We start from the raw sequence: 22,848 nt of genomic DNA, 5'->3' as shown, positions 1-22,848 counted from the left end.
GCCCTCTGCCCCTCCCTGCCTTTTGCCTCCCCGCCCCTCCCTGCCCTTTGCCCCCCGCCCCTCCCTGCCCTTTGCCCCCCGCCCCTCCCTGCCCTTTGCCCCGCCCCTCCCTGCCCTTTGCCCCTCCCTGCCCTTTGCCACTCCCTGCCCTTTGCCCCTCTCTGCCCTTTGCCCCTCCCTGCCCTTTGCCCCTCCCTGCCCTTTGCCCCACCCCTCCTTCCACTCCCTGCCCCTCCCTGCCCCTCCCTGCCCCTCCCTGCCCTTTGACCCTCCCTGCCCTTTGACCCTCCCTGCCCTTTGACCCTCCCTTCCCTTTGACCCTCCCTGCCCTTTGCCTTGCCCCTCCCCTCTCTGCCCTTTGCCCCGCCCCTCCCTGCCCTTTGCCCCTATCTGCCCTTTGCCCCGCCCCTCCCTGACCTTTGCCCCTCCCTGCCCTTTGCCCCACCCCTCCCTCCCCTCCCTCCCCTCCCTGCCCCTCCCTGCCCAACCCACCCCTCCCTGCAACCCCCCCCCCCTGCTCCTTCCTACCCTTTCCCCCCCCCCCGCCCCTCCCTGCCCTTTGCCCCCCCTGCCCCTCCCTGCCCTTTGCCCCCCCCACCCCTCCCTGCCCTTTGCCCACCCCGCCCCTCCCTGCCCTTTGCCCCCCCCACCCCTCCCTGCCCTTTGCCCCCCTGCTCTCCCCACCCTTCTATGCCCCTTGGCCCCCCCCGCCCTTCGACGCCCCTCCCCCCCGCCCTTCCACTCCATGCCCCCTGCCCTTCCACGCCCGGGCAACGCCGGGTATATCAGCTAGTATATATATATATATATATATATATATATATATATATAAAAAAAAAAACAGGAATTCACATTTAAGAAAAAGATAATTACAAGAACAATTACTGTAAATGCAAAATAATTTCTTAAAATAACAGGATAAAACATAAAACAGAAATCCCTAAACCGTACGTTGCCACGTCATAGTTTTTCATCCAGAGAGGTCACTGGCGTAGAAATTTGAAAATTTTAATTATATTTTAATAAAATTTTATTATATATATAAATAAATAAAAATGTATTTAATAAGTAATGCTTTGGGGCTCTGAATGAACTGTTGCATGCCCTGGGTATTTACATTTTCGGACATATTTTGCTACAACAGATTCTTGTGGATTAATTGTATACTTTTTTCTATAATAAACAGGGACTTGATACCCTGGCAGATATATATTAATTACAGACTTTGCATAATTTCTCGGGTGGTGGAAGCGGATAGCTATGATTGCAATTGAGTAAGAGGTTAATATTAACTAATTGAAAGTACCTTGCGCAGGAAAAAGGTGAGTTGGCTAGAGTAGCCATGTGTATTAACCCTGGTTGCAAGTCACATGCCCAATTATGTGCTGGTTGTGACTGATGGTATATGGGGATGAATTGAGGGGAGATGTTGTGAATTTGAGGGACATTTGTGAAGGTGAAAAGTCGGCCGCTGTATTAACTCTTGTCCTGTATGCAGGTCATGTGCTCACAGGTGTGCCGTACGTGACCATATACTGTACATTTTGTAAAAAAAAAAACTATGTCCCATATTTAAAATAACATATCTACATTTTTCTCATATAGCTCATTAAAAAACAAAACAACAGTTTGTGATAGAAACTTAATTGTATTACATTTTTAGTGCACAAATATGTCTCCAATTATACGGTAGAATTCTGACCACTAAGAGTTAAGTTTGAATAACAGTGACACTATTACATTTGACTATGAGCTTAGGGCTCACACTCTACTTTCCATGTATTACAACTTCCCCCTAAATATCAATATGTATGTATATGTTTATGTATATAGCGCCTATAATATTTGCAGCACTTTGTGAACATAAAAGCTGTCAACCACAATTTTGATGGGCTAGTTCATTTGTTTAGTGCTGCAGTACTAGCAAAAGTATTTTTTCACTACACGCCATCAATTATTTGTTTTTTATGGACCACATAAACCATGTGTTTGTTTATTTATTCTTTACACATTAGGTCTATAGGCTTTTTCTGCAGTCATCTTTTAACAATGCAATCTTGATTGAGAGAGAATAAAATTGCAAGAAGAGAATAAGGAAGATATTTAAACACATAATTAAAAAAACAAAAAAAAAAACCCCACAGGTCTAATAATATTGTTAAAAAGCTTGTCATGGCTCAGGCTACAAAGTTGTTATGTTTTGGTCTTTTTGTTGGTGCGTTAATATGTTGTCCCTGGAAATTTCATCAAAGGAATTTTTTGATCCTTAAATGAGCAATCCAAGGGGTTGCTTGTATCCCCTGCAAGTTTAAAGCTCCCGCGTCACTTGGGCCAATAGGGAGCAGCACTGGATGATTTCATGGCTTCCTATTGGCCCACAGGGTGTGGGAGCTTTGAAAAAAGGTCCTTACCTGATCATTGCTAGGCAGGCACACAGGTTTCCAGCATCCCCTACAGAAGTCTGTATCTCCAAAAGCAAGGGGTTCCCAGAGCTGAAATGAATGGGGCCAATCCTATGTTAAAAAAAGAAAGAACTACAAATTGAATCGCCTGCTTGGATTGTCTCTTTAAAATATTGCTGACACTTTTGTATCCTTGGGCAACTCCTCTTTATTAATGGTTTGAGCCAAGGTCTATGAATTCTTCAAAATGACTAAGGAGTATTGGCTGATGTATTCAGCTTATTGCAAACATCAAAAAGGTCTGGATGATCTACAACTTGGCATCACTTAGATTTAGATTGAAAATATTAGTAATGTACTAAACATATTTAAAGGTACAAGTCAGTGTAGCCGGCTAGATAACAGTGGTTTTGTAAAGAATTTAGTAGTCCAATTGGCTTCCCTAAACAAGTCTAACAATGCACCTAAATATTATTATGCCGATTTGCTGTTTCTAAAAAGATGAGAGAATAAAACGTATTTGAAACTATATGTTTGCCCCTGTGATTCTGAGTGCAACATCTCTGTCTTCCCTGTTTCTAATTGATTGACTTGTACGACCAACTTTAGAGGTTCTAGTAACAGAATAATGTTATTTTTTACTGAGTGTTTGTTTGTTTTTGCATTAAAGAGGGATTGATGGCTGTGCCCTAATGTTTCTACAGTACTGAGATACCTACAGCAGTTGAGTGCGTTCATAATAAACATTTTCTTCAGCAAATCAATGAATTTACATACCTTGACAAAACCATTAATATTTGGGAGTTACTATGGAAAAATTGTGTAATTGGGCACTCATCTTTTGTAGTGGATGGTTTAGGATATTGTGCTAATGCACAGCAGGCAGGAATCTGAAAAGACTCCAGGACAGTCAATAGAGAAGCAAAGCCTTCCGCACACAGAGAAATTTGAAAACTTTTTTTTTATAAAGTATCTTTTTATTAGGGTGTTTGCAGATACATTTCATTGTAGCATATTGTATGTACTTGGATCATCCTATAATGTCTTTCATTGTTGTCACATATATTTGTCCTCTTTTTCTCTCTAGGCCATCTAGAGTATCTATACCACTTCAGAGCTTATACTTTGTGGTTTTGTATATAAGGGTAGTTCTCCGCATTTGGTCTAGTTTCTTCGGCTTAGTGTCACATATTCCAATACCTATTTGCTATACCCATTTTTTTTTCAACCTTGTAACTGGTCTTGATCTAATAGGTCTCGACCATTTAACTCAAAACCTTGTTTCATAGCTTGCTTGTGACTTCTGTGTTTTCTTTTGATTATCGTGTTTGTATTTAACTTTTGCTAGGCTCTTCGTTTTTGGTCTGATCTGTTATGTTGTTTTGTAGGATGTTCTCCTTATTTTCTATTTCCCTTATCAGGATTTCCATCTGTTTCAGTTTACAGTCTTATCTCGGGTGACATCTAAATTTATACTGTTATAGCTGGGGGAAGGAGTTTATAATCATCTCCCATTTTCAGTCAAACTGGTTATCCCCTACTTGTTCAGTAGATATTCTGTCTATAGTGATCAGTTTGACCAAGAGGGATTTTATAAGTTCAATGTTACAGTAGGTGTTTGTGTATCCAACAACTTGATCATAATGGCTTTTCTGGCTTCCAAGAGAATCATCTCTGTTGGGAGAATAGCTCCCCTATTTTGGTTGATCTTAATTATCCAAGGTTCAGTATTGGCAAATATCATGGGCTGGGAGTGTCTTACCCAGCTAATTTTTGTCATTTCTTTAATGTATTGTAGGACCTGTGTCCAGAATTCGTAAAAAAATTGTGCATGTCCAAAGACAGTGCTTGAGGTTAGCTTTAGGGAGGTTGCAATTTGCTCATTTTGTTGTGTCTGCTTCTACATTCTCTCAACCTGATGAAGGGTATATATGCCCTATGCATTATCTTGAATTGCATTTCTCTCCAGTTTTCTGATATAATTATTTTGCAAGTCCTGACATACCCAATTGTTAGGTCAGCCATCGTCTGGACTTCTTGGAAGTCTTGCTGCCATGATTCTAGATTTTTTTGTTATTTTTCTCCATGTCTTGGTCTCTAATTAATTTATAAATGTCAGCTAACGAGTATCTCTTATCTGTGTCTTAACTGAAATAAGTGTCTATTGCATTGTTTTCTAGTATATGTTTTTTGTAGTCTTGGAGTTTTCTCCCATAATTTAGTAGTTGGATATATTGGAATACCTGGTTTTCCGAATATTATATGTTGAGATTAGCTCCCCGAATGACATACACTCTTTCGTCTCCTTATTTATGATATCTCCTAGGTCTCTTATTCCTTTTTTTCCAAGCTGCTAGAGTTGATCTGTTCCTTTCCCGGGAGGAACTTAAAACTGTTTTAATGCAGAGTTTCTAGGATAACCCTTAGCCAGGTGCCAAACCATTGATATTTGGCCTGTGTATTTTGGGGACATGTATTATATACATATGTTCAATTTCTTGCTTTAATTTTCTGTCATATTCTTTCAGTCTGCTGGATTATTCACCGGGCCATCCTTACATCTCAAAGACAATTGAGAGCTTTGTGAGTTTGATCAAAGGCCTGTTGGAAAAGTTATTGGATTACAGAGCAGTAGTGACTGATGAGAGCAAAGGCAACCGCATGAGCTGCACAGTGAATTTATTGGTAAGTGGATTTTGTTAAGCACACATTGAAGATTGAAAGCATACTTGAAGATTAGAAAGCATACTGTACATAAATAAAGTTATATAAGCAAGTCAAAAACTAACTGCTGGAGATTTTGCTCTTTCAGTACTGGAAAAGCTTGGAATGCAGTCTAGACTTGGAATTGTGTATGGGACAAACCATAGATGTTTAATCAAATTAAATACAGTAAGTCCTCGTTTTACGATGAATGGCTTATCCGACGCTGTCCAATGCATCACTATGGGTGGTTTTACGACGCCAAAATGGCTTATCCGACGCTCTTATGACGCTTTGCAAAGTTGCAACATTATGTCAATCAGAAGGCTGCAGTCAGGGAAATCATCCAGATCAGTCTGTGTGAAGATTTAGTGGTGTATTTATGCCTTTAAACATGTCTAACAGGTTTATTATACAGTTCTGGATTCAATAAATAGAATCTTTACATCATCATTTATGTGTGTGCTGGATATCTTTTTGCCTGCATAAAATATTTGGTGTACTTTAGTATTAAAAATGCCTTCAGGAACGGAACCTTCCATTTAAACAGTGTTCCTATGGGAAAATGTGATCCGCTTTACAACGCTTCGCTATCCGACGCCATTTTCAGTAACACATTGTGTCGGATAACCGAGGACTGCCTGTATTACTTTCCTTCCATTCTTCTCCTGTCAGTAAAGGGAAGAGGAAGGAGCTTGTTTAGTAACCATTTCCCTCTTTCGCCTCCCGTTAAGACATGGAGGTAGAGCAGAAGTACGTGACTTTCAGCTCCTCTCTAGATTGCAACTTGAGCTTCAATGTTTGAATTCTGAAGCAGCTAGCGAAGAGGAGTCCAGCCTGTTGAGGAACTGTTAGCTGTAGCATTAGGAAGCAAAACCCCATCATGAAAGACACTGAGATGGTATGTACTGTAAGGGAGGTGCATGAAAAGGATAGAAGAAGGAAACTAAGAACAAGATCAGACTTATGGCAGTTAGATCCTTTTTTTCTGTGATAGCAATGAGGTCATTTTGTTATATCCCCCAAAATAGGAGAGCGAATTGGTTTGGGGGCAGGTGAGCCATTGTGCTGGGACAATTAAAGTATAGACGAGTATAGTTTTTAAGAATTTGGACAATTATCATTCAGGTGGCAGTGAACAGAAGAGCTGCAGATCAACGGATTTTCAGAGCCTCATAGAAGCAACGTCTCAGTGTGACAGTATGCTGCTGCCTCAAGTAAATGTACCGAAAGAGGGCTCTAGGTTCTAGTATTAATCAGCCACTGATTCAAACCATGGGACGGTACAGCTCCATATCTGTCTTTCTCTAGGTCTCTCTTTTTTGATTCCTGCATGTTAAGCAGGCTACAAAGGGGGAGAAATAGAAACCTTTAGGTGCTAGTCTGTTTGTATGTGATGAGGAGACTGCAAAACTACTGTACAAACCAGATCTACATTGTAGATAAATCCTACATAATTTAATGGCCTTAAACTCTTGATTTGCCAGAGCACAAATGAAGTTTCTTGAGCAGCTACCATTGGTACCTGTCTAAATGGTGGTAGGACAATGGCCAGCACCAGATGAAAGTCTGAGGTCCTGTACTTATGAACCCAGTTATTAGCAATGTTTGGAGTGCTGGTTCATTGCTATCAAAAATGTCTGAGAAGGTAACTCAATTTGTGAGATTGTATATAGGCAGAAATTGCAAAATATTACCTGACATTCAATACATTATTTTGTATTTGTATTAAGCCACTTTATTTATTTTCACACCGTGTCTTGATTTTTGTTTATTTCACTAGATTGCCAGTACTGTAGTTATTGGGACATAGTTACTAAGCTGTCTATATAGTCTATATTCTGGTGCTGGAAGACACCTTACAGCCCACATTCAAGTCAATTGGTTTCGCGGTATATTATGGCCGAAAACTGCATAAATATTCATCATCTCATATATCTGTTTCACTATGTTGTTATTGGTCTTGCGATTAAACTTTCTTACTTGCCACAGGTGAGTAACAATTCAGGTGTTGTCCCGGACTAGATAATGCCAACTGCTTTTGCACTTACAGTATAAGGATCAGTGAAAGCAAATGTTTGAAGGATTGATGTTTCAAGATAAAGGTCCGTTTCCACATTGATCCTTAAATAAACACCTGCTTTCTCATCCATGCGAGTGCCATTGTTTGCAAAAAAGCATCTAAAGATTGCATTGTAAACCTGGGAAAACAATTTACTTTATACTCTAAAGCAGTGGTTTATTGATAACAACTATTGCTATACTATAGCAACCAACTATTGCTAACAAAACTGTTTGACCGATCCCAGGCAGTATAAAGTCCTGAGCTTGTGGGGGGAACACATGCTTAATAAAGCCCCAAACTGCACCTCAATGTGTGCCGACAGCATGGGTGGTAGAGCTGTCAATTACTGCGGTAACTTCCAAAGTCATGCTACACAATGCCTTTGATGCTACATATTTGGAAGCTCTTGCTGTAATTGACAGCTTCAGTATACCACCTTACTAAGTGTGCAGTCCTCACATGGGTTTAGGAACCCACACTACGGGCTATGATCCACCATTATATATTTTTTTGGCTGAGCCCTTTGGAGACACCTCACAAACCCCTAGCGGTTCCCGAGCACCCTGTTTGGGGTTACTGCTCTAAAAAGCAGTACAATTGATACCATGTTTTAGCCATCTTGGGGTATATGCCTAAAGGCAAAGGTGGAGCAAATCTGGGGCAAAAAAAACACACGAGATGTATCAACGAAATGATATGTTTTTTCTATGGATATATACTGTGCTCTTTATTATTTACATTAGTTGAGTTATATCTAAAGAATTCCCACAGCAAAGTTTACTTTTTACTCTCTTAGGAATTGAGCACATCACAAACCTGACTGCAGAAAACGTGCTGCTCATTTACTCCCACCATCTATCTACTGTGTACTTTTGTCAATGATGAAACTTTTATTAAGCTTGAATAAAAGTGTTTTATGCAGCACATCACTGTTGAAGCAGTTTTTTTTATTCTTTATTTGTAATCCACATTTTGATGACAATTAACATATATAACACAGTATAATACACTACATAACAGTACATTACAATACAACTGAAAAACAACAAAAAATGTCAGAAAGCATATCAGTTTTACCTTCAACCCTCCATACTCAGCCATACTTAAACCTGATCATTGCCCTAATCTCGGAACGACATAAAAAACAATACTACAGAACTCTGCATCGTTTCCCCATAATCAGTCGTAACATAAAAGTGTACATACAAAAAGAGAACGAATCCCTGTTGAACAGGCACTCTTCCTCCACTAATAGTGAATTAAGTTTATTGAGATAGCGAGAAAACAAACAAAAATTAAAAACCTAATTGATGGCTGCCTATCGCTGCGGTCACATCCCTGACGTCACACACGCTTGCGTCATAGAAACCCGACGTGCGTTTCGTTCCCGTAGGAACTTCTTCGGGGGTGGGCGAATACCAGCCTAACTCCTTGTACATATACCTCCACATGTATTGTGTTTGGCTCTTGCTGAGCCAATCCGTGTCCGCCAAAGTCAGACAATATGTGGCAGCAAGGCTATTGCATTTAAAGCCCAATTAAAAACATTGTAGCGTGAATTAAAAACAAAACACAAACCGACTCAATGATGTACATCACATCATATATTAAAAGGCTGGATGAATAAACACATTGCATACAGAAATGTATACATCTACTAAGCCATTATTGACAAGTGTGATAATGTTGCACGGCCCATACTAGATAACCATACATGCTATGTGTTAAATAAAGACCAACTGCTCTAGGTTTGTGCATAACTGGCGTACAATAAACTTAATTCACTATTAGTGGAAGAAGAGTGCTTGTTCAACAGGGATTCTTTCTCTATTGTATGTACATTCATTCATTCCCTCAGCACCCCTCTAATACGACAACACTATTATTTGTATCAGGCAGTGCGGTATCCATTTTGTTTATGTAACATAAAAGTGGTCAATATTGCATAATATAATGTAATATAATATGCAGAGTGAATTATACATTAGATTACACTACCACACACTGACAATTTAAATGAGAGATACATACATACAATCATGAAACCCCAAAAAATTATTTTAAAATAAAATCTAAAAACACGTCAAACCCGTATTTAATAATCCCTATTGTCCCTATTATTCCCATTTTGGCAGAAGTTTCCTCTCTCTCAAATCTTTTCACGATATTCTATTACCAGTGAACTCTGACCACAGCTGCCAGAGAAGCTTACATTTTAACCTTGTATCAGTGGTTATATATGTAACCCTTTTTCCCCTCCCCCTAGACTCATCTGACATATCTAGGGTGTGTGGGGGCGGATTACATGTACTGGGTGGTGCGTACCTGTGTGGAACAGGAGGGCCTGAGTCTCCCGCCGTGGTGTGGGGGATAACAGGACCAGGCTTCTGGGGTAGTAGCCTCCATTCTCTAGTGGTGGTGCAGCGCCTCCATCCTCTATACCTTCCCAGGGTATGGGGTAGGACCCGTATAGAAGAGTGACCCCTGGTCCCAGGGTGGATGCTCCAGAATCACACAACAGTCTTTAGTAAAAGGTAATGTCTCTCTTTATTTTTCCGAGCTGCGCCCGGCAGTAGTAGCAACAACAACAGCTGCAACAACAACAGCAATCTCCACAGCACACACGACCCTCCACTCTGTAAAGGCCTTTCCTCCTCTCCTTCCCTCCAAGTGTGCACTCCGACAGGATGGACTGTGGTGGGTCCTCAATTCCCCACTGCCCACATCAGAGGGTATCCTCTGGGTGGGGGATGGATTCTCCCCATCACCCCTTCATCGGGGTGAGGGGCATTGGTCCACCTGAACTCGGCTCGCTCTCCAAAGGTAATAGGCCAGAGTTCTCTCTTGCTTGCTCCCAGGACGGAGCTTGGTATACTCCTCCAACTCCCAGGACAGAACAGCTCCAGAGCCCTATCAGAACAGACTCCCAGAGTAGACTACTGTCACTTACAGGAATGGGCTGCTAAATAGTCTTAGCCCCACCCCTCATGATGTCAGCAGGACCTCCCCTCTGTCTCATGCCTGCAGCAGAGTCAGGGGCCTGCATCTATCACTCAGGGCAGGGCTTGAAGGGGGGAAAACCCATGATTACTACTGGTGCCTGCCCTTAACAGGACTTACCTCAGTAGGAGAAAGATATGTATAGCCTGTGCTGTTTACAGGGGGCTACACTCTCCCTCTGGTGGAATCCAATGGTCCCCACTTGGACCTAGCATTAGCAGTACCATCCTGCGGTGAACAACCTGGGAAACAAACACATATCATGGCAGTGTTAGCATAACATAGGCACATGAGGTAGTTCAAGAAAAACACGGTTACTCCCAACGTGGAGAACCCTATTAATAATGTTTTGGATCTGGCTTTCTTACTCTTCTGCCATTGTGATCCGTGATGGTCACAAAGAAAGATTGCACCGACCCATGCTCCGGTCGATATATCACGCTGTGCATGTATATGCACCTCCCTATGCTCCAGATCCTAACCAACTCACTTATTTTGTCCTCGTTATGATAACCTCCCTGACCAAACTTGGTCCGAAGATATTCCTGCACAGCCTCCCTTAGCCAACTATCCCGATTTTCTTCTATTTCCCTCATGATGGGCTCAGGCACATAAGGGTACTCATATCCATGTGACTGCCTATACCTAGCCACTATGGCTCTGTCAGCACGGCTCAATTTAGTGAGCTTGCGGTGACCCACCCTGCTAGGCAGTAGCCAAAACTCTGGTTCTTCCGGAGCAATTTCATCGTACAGTATACTGGGGCCTTTGGGCTGAATGAGTTTCTGCTCGATCTCCCGGAATCTATGGTCTATCTCATCCTCCTGAGGAGTAAAGGCACCTGTCACCCACCAATGATCAACGACGTTGCTCTTAATGAGCAGGAACCATGTACGGTCCATCCCTGTGTGGTACCCAGTGAACAAGGGGGCCCACCACTTATCACGGTGCTCGTACTCTGTGGAATGGCTAGCGTTCTCTACCTCAAATTCTACCTGCGATGAGACACCGGACGTCCCCGCCTCCGTAGAGCGCGAGTAATCTCTCCTCCCCTTGGCATTAAAATACCTGGTAGGGTTCATCTTGTGAACCACCGTACTGACCGACCCAGCCTCTGCTGGAGTGTGGGACCCTTGGGCTCTCCCTCTAGCTGTAGGAGAAAACGGCACAGGGTTAGACACAGGTATCACACTGTCATAAGGTATTTCCCCATCAGACCCCTCATCGCTCAATTCCCAGTCCCGCAAGTCTCTGGAGTATTTGGGATATTTGCTCAGTTTATCCCCGCTAGGTCCCGGTGGCAACACTCATGACGGGGCAGGGGCAGTGGCCGGGGCGATGGAGCTAGGGGTTGGGGCAGGGTCAACGTTCAAGTCATTGTCCAGCAAGCGGGTAATACCGCGACCAAGGGACGCTTTCTTGGGTGCTTTCTCTGCCATACTTCGCGCTTCCCTCGATGGACCTTGGCTCTTCAGGGTGGTCATTGCAGTGGCCATGGCTACTCTCCGTGAGGAGAACAGCGCTCCCGGGCCTCGTTTTCCGGTGGAACCGGAAATGACGTCAGCGGTGCCCGTAGAATCTCCATCCGCTCCGTGGTCACGCATCGAAAGTGCGTCGAGGACCGGCATGGGCGTTGGCGGAGCATCCGGTTCATGGACAGACAAGTAGGCTGTAAGCCTCTCCTTCTCGTCCTCCTCGGTTGCTGCTTTCACCTGGCGGGAGTAAGGGGGTGGTGGAGTCTCCTTACCGCTCCGCTGCTGTTTGGGGATCTCGGGGTCCTTCGAAGTCATCTCGGGCGCCGTTTCCGCCGCACTGGGAGTCACCACGGCCATGGGACTTCTACGGGCCTCAGGCCGCACCAGCGCTCGCCATCGGAAGGTGTCCGGACTCGTCTGCTCCTTCTTGGTACCGCTGGGGTGGTTCGCCGGCAGGTGCATCGCCACCGATGACACGCCAACCACTTCCTCCGAGGATATCAGGATCGGATCCTCCGCTAGGGAGTCACCGGGTTCTTCTGCGATACAACCAGTGGGTATAGGCACGAAACAGTCTCGCTCCGGTACCTCCACTACGATCGCGCTCTTCTCTGTCGCCAGCTCGCTCAGTTCTGCAGCAGGTTGGGCCTTGGTTCCTCCTGCTTGGTTGCAACGGGGAACCAAGGCAGTCTTGTCTTTACCTTCCGCCACCTCCGTTAATGTTCCCGGAGAGGCACCCCGCGGGGTCTCGATCAAAGGCCACGGCTCATTAGGCCACAGGTAGAACGTGCCGCATTGAGGGCATCGTGCCTTGGTGCTTGGTACCGCTCCGGGTATCCCGCAGTGAATGCACAAACACCGGAGGTATTTGTGCTCCGCTACCTCCACTACCAGTAAGCCTCCTGGTAGTTGGTAGATCGTAGTGCTCATCTCGGACATTGTTAGCTCAGGGGTGGAACAGTTCAGTGTTTCAGCTCCTTGCTCCTCGAATGCCAGACAGAAGTGAAGCTCTTCGCTCTCGCTTCCTGTCCCTCCCTTCGCTGAGGACGCTCCTGATTGGCTCTCCTTGTGCCCCCTCCCTCTGGTGGAATCCAGAGGCAGGGCCCTCCTTTTTTCAGTGTGACGCGACCTGGTTTGTTGACCAGTCACAGCACAGGTGGGTGGGCTTTCGGCTTTCACGCTGCTCCGCTCTTCTTCAGCACTTGACCGGAGAGTGCACATCACTCTTCCTGCTCTGCCTTGCGGTAAGCCTGACCTGTTTATCTCAGCAGCGCCTCCAAATGTAACCCTTATTCCCCCCCCCGCCCCCCTTAGACTCATCTGACATATCTAGGGTGTGTGGGGGCGGATTACATGTACTGGGTGGTGCGTACCTGCATGGAACAGGAGGGCCTGAGTCTCCCGTGGTGGTGTGGGGGATAACAGGACCAGGCTTCTGGGGTAGTAGCCTCCATTCTCTAGTGGTTGTGCAGTGCCTCCATCCTCTATACCTTCCCAGGGTATGGGGTAGGACCCGTACAGAAGAGTGACCCCTGGTCCCAGGGTGGATACTCCAGAATCACACAACAGTCTTTAGTAAAAGGTAATGTCTCTCTTTATTTCTCTGAGCCGCGCCCGGCAGTAGTAGCAACAACAGCTGCAACAACAACAGCAATCTCCACAGCACACACGACCCTCCACTCTGTACAGGCCTTTCCTCCTCTCCTTCCCTCCAAGTGTGCACTCCGACAGGATGGACTGTGGTGGGGCCTCAATACCCCACTGCCCACCTCAGAGGGTATCCTCTGGGTAGGGGATGGATTCTAACCATCACCCCTTCATCGGGGTGAGGGGCATTGGTCCACCTGAACTCGGCTCACTCTCCAAAGGTAATAGGCCAGAGTTCTCTCTTGCTTGCTCCCAGGACGGAGCTTGGTATACTCCTCCAACTCCCAGGACAGAACAGCTCCAGAGCCCTATCAGAACAGACTCCCAGAGTAGACTACTGTCACTTACAGGAATGGGCTGCTAAATAGTCTTAGCCCCACCCCTCATGATGTCAGCAGGACCTCCCCTCTGTCTCATGCCTGCAGCAGAGTCAGGGGCCTGCATCTATCACTCAGGGCAGGGCTTGAAGGGGGGGAACCCATGATTACTACTGGTGCCTGCCCTTAACAGGACTTACCTCAGTAGGAGAAATATATATATAGCGTGTGCTGTTTACAGGGGGCTACATATATGATAGTTGTTCCATCCTCATAACCTCCCATATTCTCGACTCCCATTGTCCTTTAGTGGGTGCGTCCAGCTTTTTCCAGTTGGCAGTGATAGCACATCTTGCTGCACTTAGCATGTGTATTAACAGAGAGATCTTTATTCTGTGCCCATTGACCCCTTCCCTGTCTTTTGGGATTCTAATCTTGGTAATATTGAAAATCTGGTTCACTATCATATCCCAAAAACACTTTATTTTCTTACACATCCACCAAATATGAAGCATTATTCCCACCTCCCAGCACTTAGTAGATGTTTCTGGATAGCATTCTTTCTGTTTTTGTGGTGTATAATACCACCTCTACATTATCTTAAATGCGTTTTCTAAAATATTCGTTGACATCGGGAAAGAGCTGGCATTATTCGACATTTTTGGTCCATTCGAGTGCAATGTTTTCCCTACCCAGCTCCTTTTCCCAAGCTAATACAAACCCTGGCTTAGGTTCAGCCTTGATTTCCAATAATGTTCTGTAGATACACTGGCGACACACTTTATTCGAGCTTGGCTAGTCCCACGAATTCGGGTATACCCGGGTGTATTGAGGTTTGTGACTGTTTTCTGCCCGAGTGCATTGAGGTATTTTCCATGTAGGGATTTAAGCATTCTATTCCCGCTGGCTGCAATACTGCACAGTATATATATATATACTGCATTACAATTCATGAATTTATGCCATCTGGTAGACACGCGAAGCATTGCAGCCTATTAAATCCTTATCATTATCATTTAACAGATTAGCCGCCCGTCAGCCAGGCATGAACCCAGGCTGGGAAGGCAAACGCAACGGGGCTTGTTAGAGGTGAGGAGCGGCGCATTCCAGGTATCTGCCAGGTACATACTGGGTATTTGCTCGAATAAAGTGTGTCGGTGCAGTATACGATATATTGTGTCCACCTGCACCCAGCAACACAAACACTGTTTCAAGAAACTGCAACATCCTCAACATCTTTAAAACAAAAAAAATTGTGTTCATATAGTGAAAAAATTGCATATATTGCCATCTCTCCCCTTTGTTAAAATCAAATCGGTCCTGAAAGTGTTTAAAACATCTAGTTTCTCCCATTTTCATCAGATCTCCAATCCTAATTAGACCCGCTTGGCTCCACTTTTTAAATATTCTGGGATCCAACCCTGGGGGAAAGTCAGGGTTCCCGCATATTGGAGTGAGAGGGGATGGGAACATAAAAACGGTCTCATCTTTGGATATTTCATCCCATGCACATAGTGCTGTAGGGTGTTCATAAAGACCTTTAGGATGATCTGTCTTCCTGAGCCATGGAGCCTTATTTGTGTCTATATCTATGCAGTAATTGTTTTCAATTTCCACCCAGAGTTTATTTTTAGTATAGTGATACCATTCAAAAAGGGATTTCACTTGTGTAGCAAGGTAATACTTGTTGATATTCGGCAGACCAAGTCCACCTTGCGATTTATACCTTTGCAATGTTTTAATATTGGTCCTTGGTTTTTTAAATTCCCAAATAAATGTATTCATTTTACTTTAGAGCATGGCAATATACTGCTTGGAGACTTTCACAGGGATAGTCTGGAACAGATCCATAAGTCTCAGCAGTATATTCATTTTAATACAGTTAACACTGCCTATCCAAGAGATAATACTCTTATTCCACCTTTTAAAATAATTTTCTATTACTTTTGCTAACGGGGTATAATTGGCCTGGAACAAATCTTCTACTCTTGGCGTTATATTTGTACCCAAATATTTTATACTTCTATTCTTCCACTTGAAAGGGAAAATTTATTTTACTTGAGCCGCCAACTCTGCTGAAAGATTTATATTAAGAGCCTTGGTTTTTGTTAGGTTGATTTTGAAGTCGCAACAGGTTTTAAAGGAGAGAGATCCTGTCTGAGAAGATGGCCATAAACGATAGTAAGAATGATGGTGCTTTTGTGAATATGTCCATTTTGTTTTAATGGAGAATGAGATTTTGAGAGCACCCAGTGCCACATTTCTCATCTCTACCAGTTTCCCCTTTGCTTAGCACTGATCTTTGAAGTAAACAGTGTGTTATTAGATTGTTGGCCTTCAATGCATGACCCATAATGGGCACTTTTTGCAGTGACCCCTTTTAAAGCTGAAATTGAACCAAAAGAAGGGACGTTCAGTCCCGAAATGCATTATGATGGCAAAGGGCTGTTAAAATTGATACAAGCAGATGCCTGCTTCATGTCTATTAGATATCAATAAATCATCTTTTGATGCAGCTGCTGCTCATGTGAGTTTTTTAGTTTGGTGTGCAGGTTATCTTCTTTTTTTGGAACCATATTTGTAGTATCTTTAAGGGGGGTACCATGTTATCCTGGGACCCTTGAATATTTTTATGTCACCATTTTTTGCGGTTTGAATATTTTAACCATGTCATGAGTACACAGCTAGACACTAGATCAAGTTTTACATTATCCTCTTTTCATATTTTAATCACTGCTTTTTCCATCCTCAGAATTTTTACAAGGACATTAATCGTGAAGCAATGTACATTAGGTAAGTAGATATTCTTTACTTGTTTCAATAAGACAATAACATTATATTCCAATTAACTACAAAAAAGCTGCATCATTGTTTATTGCAACACTGGTGGTCTCTGACTGCCAATGAATTGAAAAAGAACCAAAGGCTCATATTTGCATCTAACTTTTCATTTATTATTGTCTAACCCCGAAGCTTGGTACAGCCACTTCATATATTCATTGCTGGCGTGTGACTTTTAATAAAATGTGATTGAATCTGGAGTTTCATTTATAGCATAAAGTAGATTTAGAGTCACTGCAGTAACTACTTAAGTTTATGTTAAATGTGCTCAGAATACAAATTGTATCTCTTTGGTTTTTAACCAAATTTCTTCTTGCTCATGCTCTGAACATTTGTAACTTACATCTTGTAAGATCAAAATACAAAAACCTGTTTTCTCAGTTTCCTAGGTTGAAATAGAAGCGGTGGCAGAGGGTTGCCTTGGAGTTAAACAAAACTGTAAAATTATTGCTTTACAAAGTCTGATTATGTTTTTATTAAGCCACTAAACTAGAGTAGTTAATAAACAGAATGCAAATCAAAGAAAAGTAATCAAGCATTATTTTTCAATATGTTGCTTTATATTTTGCCATATAAACCACACAATATACCTTAAAGGCCCCGCAGTCACTGTGATCATGAATCACTTTTACTTTTGCATTTCCTCGTAATCGCATACATTCTTTTAAAATACCTCTTTTTAAAGAAACATATTGATGTAAACTTATTTTTGGCCCCAATAATGAAAAACATATTTTTAGTCCAAATTACAGCTTGGAAAGTTTGCTTAATTCTTTCTCACTTCCTTCTGAATTAACCTCTAAAAAAAAAAAAAAATCAATGTTTATACCTACACTGTGTTATATGTTGTTCAGCTGTTTGTAGGTAGGATTTGATTTGACCAATTACATGGAGTATTTTCTCTTTATTACAACTTCTATCCATTTTGGTTAATAGGACTAATCCTAAAAAGCCGCACATAAAGTTTAATTTGAATAGTCTCTATTATCTTCTGTATACGATTGTGCTTTATAATAAAAGGAAAAAATTAATATAGTAATTACAGTATCTTATTAGGCTGTTCTTCTCATACAGTATTCTCATAAAATTTGGTCAATTGAAAATGTGTATTCATATTTAATCTTACCTTAATTTATTTGACATGTTCATTAGAGGGGTCCAGAATGGGAATTGGTATTTTATATCAATTAGTAAGTATTATAGTCACATACGAATAATTATTGCATTTCTCACAAATCTTTTACAGCTTAAGATATGTAGAAAGCAATTACACTGATCATACTTATATATGTATGTGTGTATATATATATATATATATATATATATATATATATATATATATATATATATATATATCTTATGTATAATTATTTCCTGCATACAGTATATATAAATTAATTGTAGATGAGGAATATTTTGCCCACAAAGCCTACTGACTTGAATTTCTGTTTAACCTTGGGGCTTACTTGATCTTCAGCATGGGTTGATGCACTGTAATTATATGTTAACTGACAATTGAAGGGCAGTTAATGTGGGGTCGCAGTGCGTTAACCCATAACAGAGGTTAGTGAATCCCCTCCTTTGTTTTTATTGTATTTACTTATATTTTTTTAAGTTTAGCATTTTAGTGAAGCTCTGTAGTACTTACCTGTCAACACTCAATCACCTTTATTATTATTTAGTGCATCAGTTACTTACGTGTATTAAACTCCGACTAGTAAACTTTTTAACAGTAGGTGTTTCCATAAGTCAAATACAGTATGTCGCTTTGATTTATATTTCAAGGTATTTTTTTCCCGTCTCGTTCTTATGAGAGTTGTACTGTACACTGAATTCTCCTTTTCTTTCTTTGACCTGTTATACATACATATATATTATTTCCCAACAACTTAGTTTTTCTTTGTTAAAACCAGTACATGATTTATGTACATATTTCTGTATAATTTACAAAGATGGGAAAACAGTATTTCCTGAAATGTCACAAGTTTGCCTCATTATTTTTGAATAAGAAAATCAGTTGTTTCAAAGTAGACGTGTCCTTGTAATATTTTCATGGATGAAATTATCAAATGGAATGAATCAAATAAAAGTATAAGAAAGTAAATGGAAAACTAAGAAAGTTATACAGTAGAACTTATTTCGGAACAAAAGCCACCATAAAGTAGCATACCATGTCTACTTTTTGACCTTTATGTTGGACGTGATGTGGACCGAGAGGTACTACTATATCTCAGATATTGTACATAGCCGCCTTTCCCCGTGTAAAAGGGAAACTACCTGTGGTGACGTACCTGCATGACTTACAGGAGGCCTGAACCTCTGCCGCTGGCAGCCTGGAGTGATCACATTCGATGTACACAGCGCCTCCACCTGAGAGATCCTAACAAGTAGGATTACCCCTCACAGGAACCAATAGTCAGTAACACACACAGAGTATATAACAATGTATTTACTGATATAACACTATAATAACAAGGCCATGCAAGGCCATACCCACACAGTACCTCCACAGTGTAACCCCACCACCTTTTCAACACCCCAATGAGGATCCCCCAAAGAGTGTGAGGAGTAGCGCTACCCCTGTGTATGGCCGTTGATGCACGTGCAGGTACCTTCCTGGTCTTAGGCCAGAGCAGGCCAAACTGTAGCGTGGATCCCACGTTGCACTCTATCCAATCCTTCCGCGAAGGCGTCTGCCTCTGAGGGTGCCCCCACTGGAGTGTGTCCCTTTTTTAAGTCTCTTAGGAATGCCTTTGATCTGGTCCCAGACCGTAGGCTGTGGATCGTTGCGTGGCTCTATCAATGATATAGCAGCACAAACAGCACACTAAAGGGGGTGTCCTTAACTGAAAAGGCCTTTCCTATACATGCACTGGTACTGTCACGAGTGCTCATCACAATCAAGACGGGACTGCGAGGCTGAGGTGGGGATATTGATAGCCAACGACCAACAACCGAGCAGGCACATCCGGAGTGCAAGGTGGTAGTTGTGTAGCCATGTCAGGGTAGGAGAGGTCAGAGTGGTCTAGGCACTTGCCGTGGTCAAGGAGAGGAGAAGGTCGGATAGTCGTTGATGCTGTGCCAGAGTCCAGGGGTAGAGAGAGAAGAGTAGTCAAATCTTTAGCTGTGGTCCAGGGGTCAGAGAATTTGGAAGTCCGAGTGCAAGGTGAGGTCAAACATACACTGGCGACACAGTTTATTACACTGCGGCCAGATCCGCAAGCCGGGAGATTTCCCGGCTTGCTAGTGGCCGCCCCTCGGCGTGCCACGCGTCATAGACGCGCGGTCACGCGTCTTCGGGAGCGTGCGCCCCCTGCACGCGCGTCCAGGGGCTCCCCGAGGGAGCCCTGGTGTCCCGCGATTGCGGGACAGCGGCAGGGGGTTCCGGGGGACCCGGCGGACCCGGCAGCGGTAGGGAGAGCGCCCCGATCGGAGGGCGCTCTTCCGCTGCTTCGGCGCGCGCCTGTCACTCTCGGGCGCGCGCCAGGCTACTGCTGCGGCACAGAACGGGCAAATGCTCGAATAAACTGTGCCGCAGCAGTACAAAGCAGGAACAAGGCAAGGCAAGGTGGTAAGCACACAATAAAGTTTATGCTCAGCCAATTTGCCAACTGGCTGGCTGAGCATATAAAAGAGGGAGAGCCAATGGGAAGGCTGCAGGGAGTGAGCATCATCAGTATTTGGTATAATGATAGGCAGGGGCGGAGCCCGTAGCAGCTGTGGAATAAGTGTGTCAGGAATCGGCGTTCTCCTCGCTTCCCACACAGAGCACCCCCTCTCCACAGGGAGCCCCTGGATCCACAAAGCAATCCTGCCTTACCATCCTCCACGGCTCCTCGCCCCTGCCGCCGTCGCGGGATCACTCCCCTCGGCGATTCCTCTGCTCAGCGCCGGGCGCACCCACGCCCTCCTGCACGCACACCTACACACACGCCAGCCTCAGACGTTATGTGCATGCATTCCCAGCTTACAGAGCACACGCCTAACAGAGCACTTTTAACCACTGCTCCTGCAGTGAGGCGTCGCCCCCAAGCATCACACAGTTCCATGCAAATCAATGATTACACTCAGCTGGGCTGTAACACCTCCCTCCTATCAGGGAGGACTCCTTGCAGTCCTCCAGGCCTGCCCCCTTTTCCCATTGGCTTGCCCAGCTTTATTATGCCTGTGCTTCCCATCACTCGTCGCTCGACATAGTTCTGTATGGAAGCATTTGACTACTCTCTCAGTGACTCCTCAGGTATTGACGCGGATTGGACGACTACCCCCTCTGGCTCTCGACTTCGGCTCTACTTGGACTTCGTGACTTCTGGCATTCCTGTAACACGGCTTATACCTTCGATCATCCGCAACTCTCCTATCCCTGATCTTGGCAACGGCAATAACTACTCCTTCTCTACTACCGGTACCAGCAAGTATTGTCTTCATTACTATACCTGGCCTGGCAACACTAACACCACACTCCGGACGCGCTCCCTTTGCTGCGGGTGCGTGTATCCCTACGTCCCACCTCAGCACAGGGGACGGGTCTGGTCTGCGGGCAGCACCGGCGTAACATTATGTCGAGCCCACAAGACGCAGACCAGACCGAACTTCAACAGTTTCTCTCTAATCTGCTTCAGCATAACCAGGCCACGGCGGATCAAATTGTGACACTTACAGGCCAGGTCGCAGTACTCTCAGACAGGGTACCAACCGCGACCCCGCCAGATGTAAGCCCCCACTCCGCAAGCGCAGTTAGCAGCTCAGATGTAAGGATTCCTCCCCCCAAGCCTTATGCAGTTGAACCGCAAGATTGTAGGGGTTTCCTAAACCAGTGTGAGGTGCAGTTTGAAATGGCTCCCCATCTCTACAATACTGATCGCAAGAAGGTAGCCTACATTTATAACCTCCTCACTGGCAGCGCCCTGGCTTGGGCTTCCCCGGTTTGGGAGCGACGTTCTGACCTTACCCAAGATTACCCGGCATTTAAAGCCGAGTTTCAACAAGTATTCGATTCTTCCGCTCGTCGGGAGATGGCATCTGTTTCTCTCCTCCAGATCACTCAGGGACGGCGAATGGTGACGCAGTATGCTGTGGAATTCCGTACTCTAGCAGCCGATACTAACTGGGGACAAGAGGCTCTCGTCTCCGTGTTCTGGCAAGGCCTGGCAGATCCCATCAAGGATGAACTCTCTCGCCAATCCAGGCTGGATCAATTGGAGGTCCTCATTGATTTGGCTGTCCGAGTGGATCAACGTATCCAGGTACGCTGCTCAGAGCGTCAGCGCACTCGCGTCCATAACTTTCAAGTTCCGTTCTCCAGTACTCCCAGCAACACTCCTGCACTGGAGTTGCCAGAGCCAATGCAATTGGGGGTACAACGCATCCGCACACCGATACGGCAGTCCCGCCACGCCGGGGGATTGTGTTTCTACTGCGGATCCATGGAACATCTTGTTCGGGAGTGTCCACTGCGTCCGGGACGGGAACACCCAGTGAGTACAGAGGGGCTCTCTCTGAGTGTAATGTCTCCACGTCCCCTTTCTAAAGGTGAACTCCCTAAGAAACTTACATTTCCAGTCTCCCTTTCAGGCGATAAGTTCAAGACTTCTACCGCCGCTTTCATTGACTCAGGAGCTGGAGGAAACTTTGTGGATCTTGAATTCGCCAGGTTAAACCGCATACCACTCGTGAGAAAGAAGGTTCCCATCGCACTCGTCGGTATCGATGGACGTCCTCTTACCCCGGCCCACATCTCCTTAGAGACGGCTCCCTTGCTTCTGTCCTCACATCTGCACAAGGAGATCTTAGTTCTCGATGCCATTCACGCTCCTGGTATACCCATCACCCTTGGTCTTCCTTGGCTACAGCTTAACAATCCTCTCATTGACTGGACTTCCTCTGCCCCCATTTCCTGGAGGCCGAGGTCAGACGAGACTCATCAACTGCTGGCCAATACCTCTGTTCCCGAAGTTATTCTACCTTCCGTTTTCCATCAATTCCGGGACGTTTTCAATAAGGTATAGTCAGACCTCTTGCCGCCACACAGGACTTACGATTGTTCGATCGATCTATTTCCAGGTTACTGCCTACCCAAGTCCAAGACCTACCCCTTGTCGTTACCAGAATCTCACGCTATGGATGAATATATCCAGGAGAATTTCAAGAAAGGCTTTATTCGTCACTCCAATTCCCCAGCAGGGGCTGGGTTTTTCTTCGTCAAGAAAAAGGACGGGTCGTTGAGGCCTTGCATCGACTACAGGGGTTTAAACCACATCACTATTAAAAATCGTTACCCCCTTCCCCTTATTACCGAACTGTTCGATAAATTACAGGGGGCCAAGATTTTTTCCAAGTTGGATCTACGTGGTGCCTATAACCTGGTGCGCATCAGGAAGGGGGATGAATGGAAGACG

The 22,848-nt window shown here is 44.3% G+C and overlaps 1 protein-coding gene across 1 annotated transcript in view; it reads left to right on the top strand.

Moving 5' to 3' along the window:
• The window catches only part of DOCK2 (dedicator of cytokinesis 2), a 1,423,644-nt gene that overhangs the window by 1,148,703 nt on the left and 252,093 nt on the right, over positions 1-22,848 (top strand). Inside the window, exons 35-36 of the mRNA XM_075599153.1 lie at positions 4,931-5,087; positions 16,362-16,402. Of these exons, the coding sequence (XP_075455268.1) occupies positions 4,931-5,087; positions 16,362-16,402 (198 nt within the window). The remainder of the gene's footprint in view (positions 1-4,930; positions 5,088-16,361; positions 16,403-22,848) is intronic.

This window comes from Ascaphus truei, chromosome 5 (assembly GCF_040206685.1).
Source record: "Ascaphus truei isolate aAscTru1 chromosome 5, aAscTru1.hap1, whole genome shotgun sequence".
Taxonomy (NCBI): Eukaryota; Metazoa; Chordata; class Amphibia; order Anura; family Ascaphidae; genus Ascaphus; species Ascaphus truei.
The sequence above is the reverse complement of the archived record's forward strand: the minus strand, read 5'-3'. Positions and strand labels throughout refer to the sequence as shown.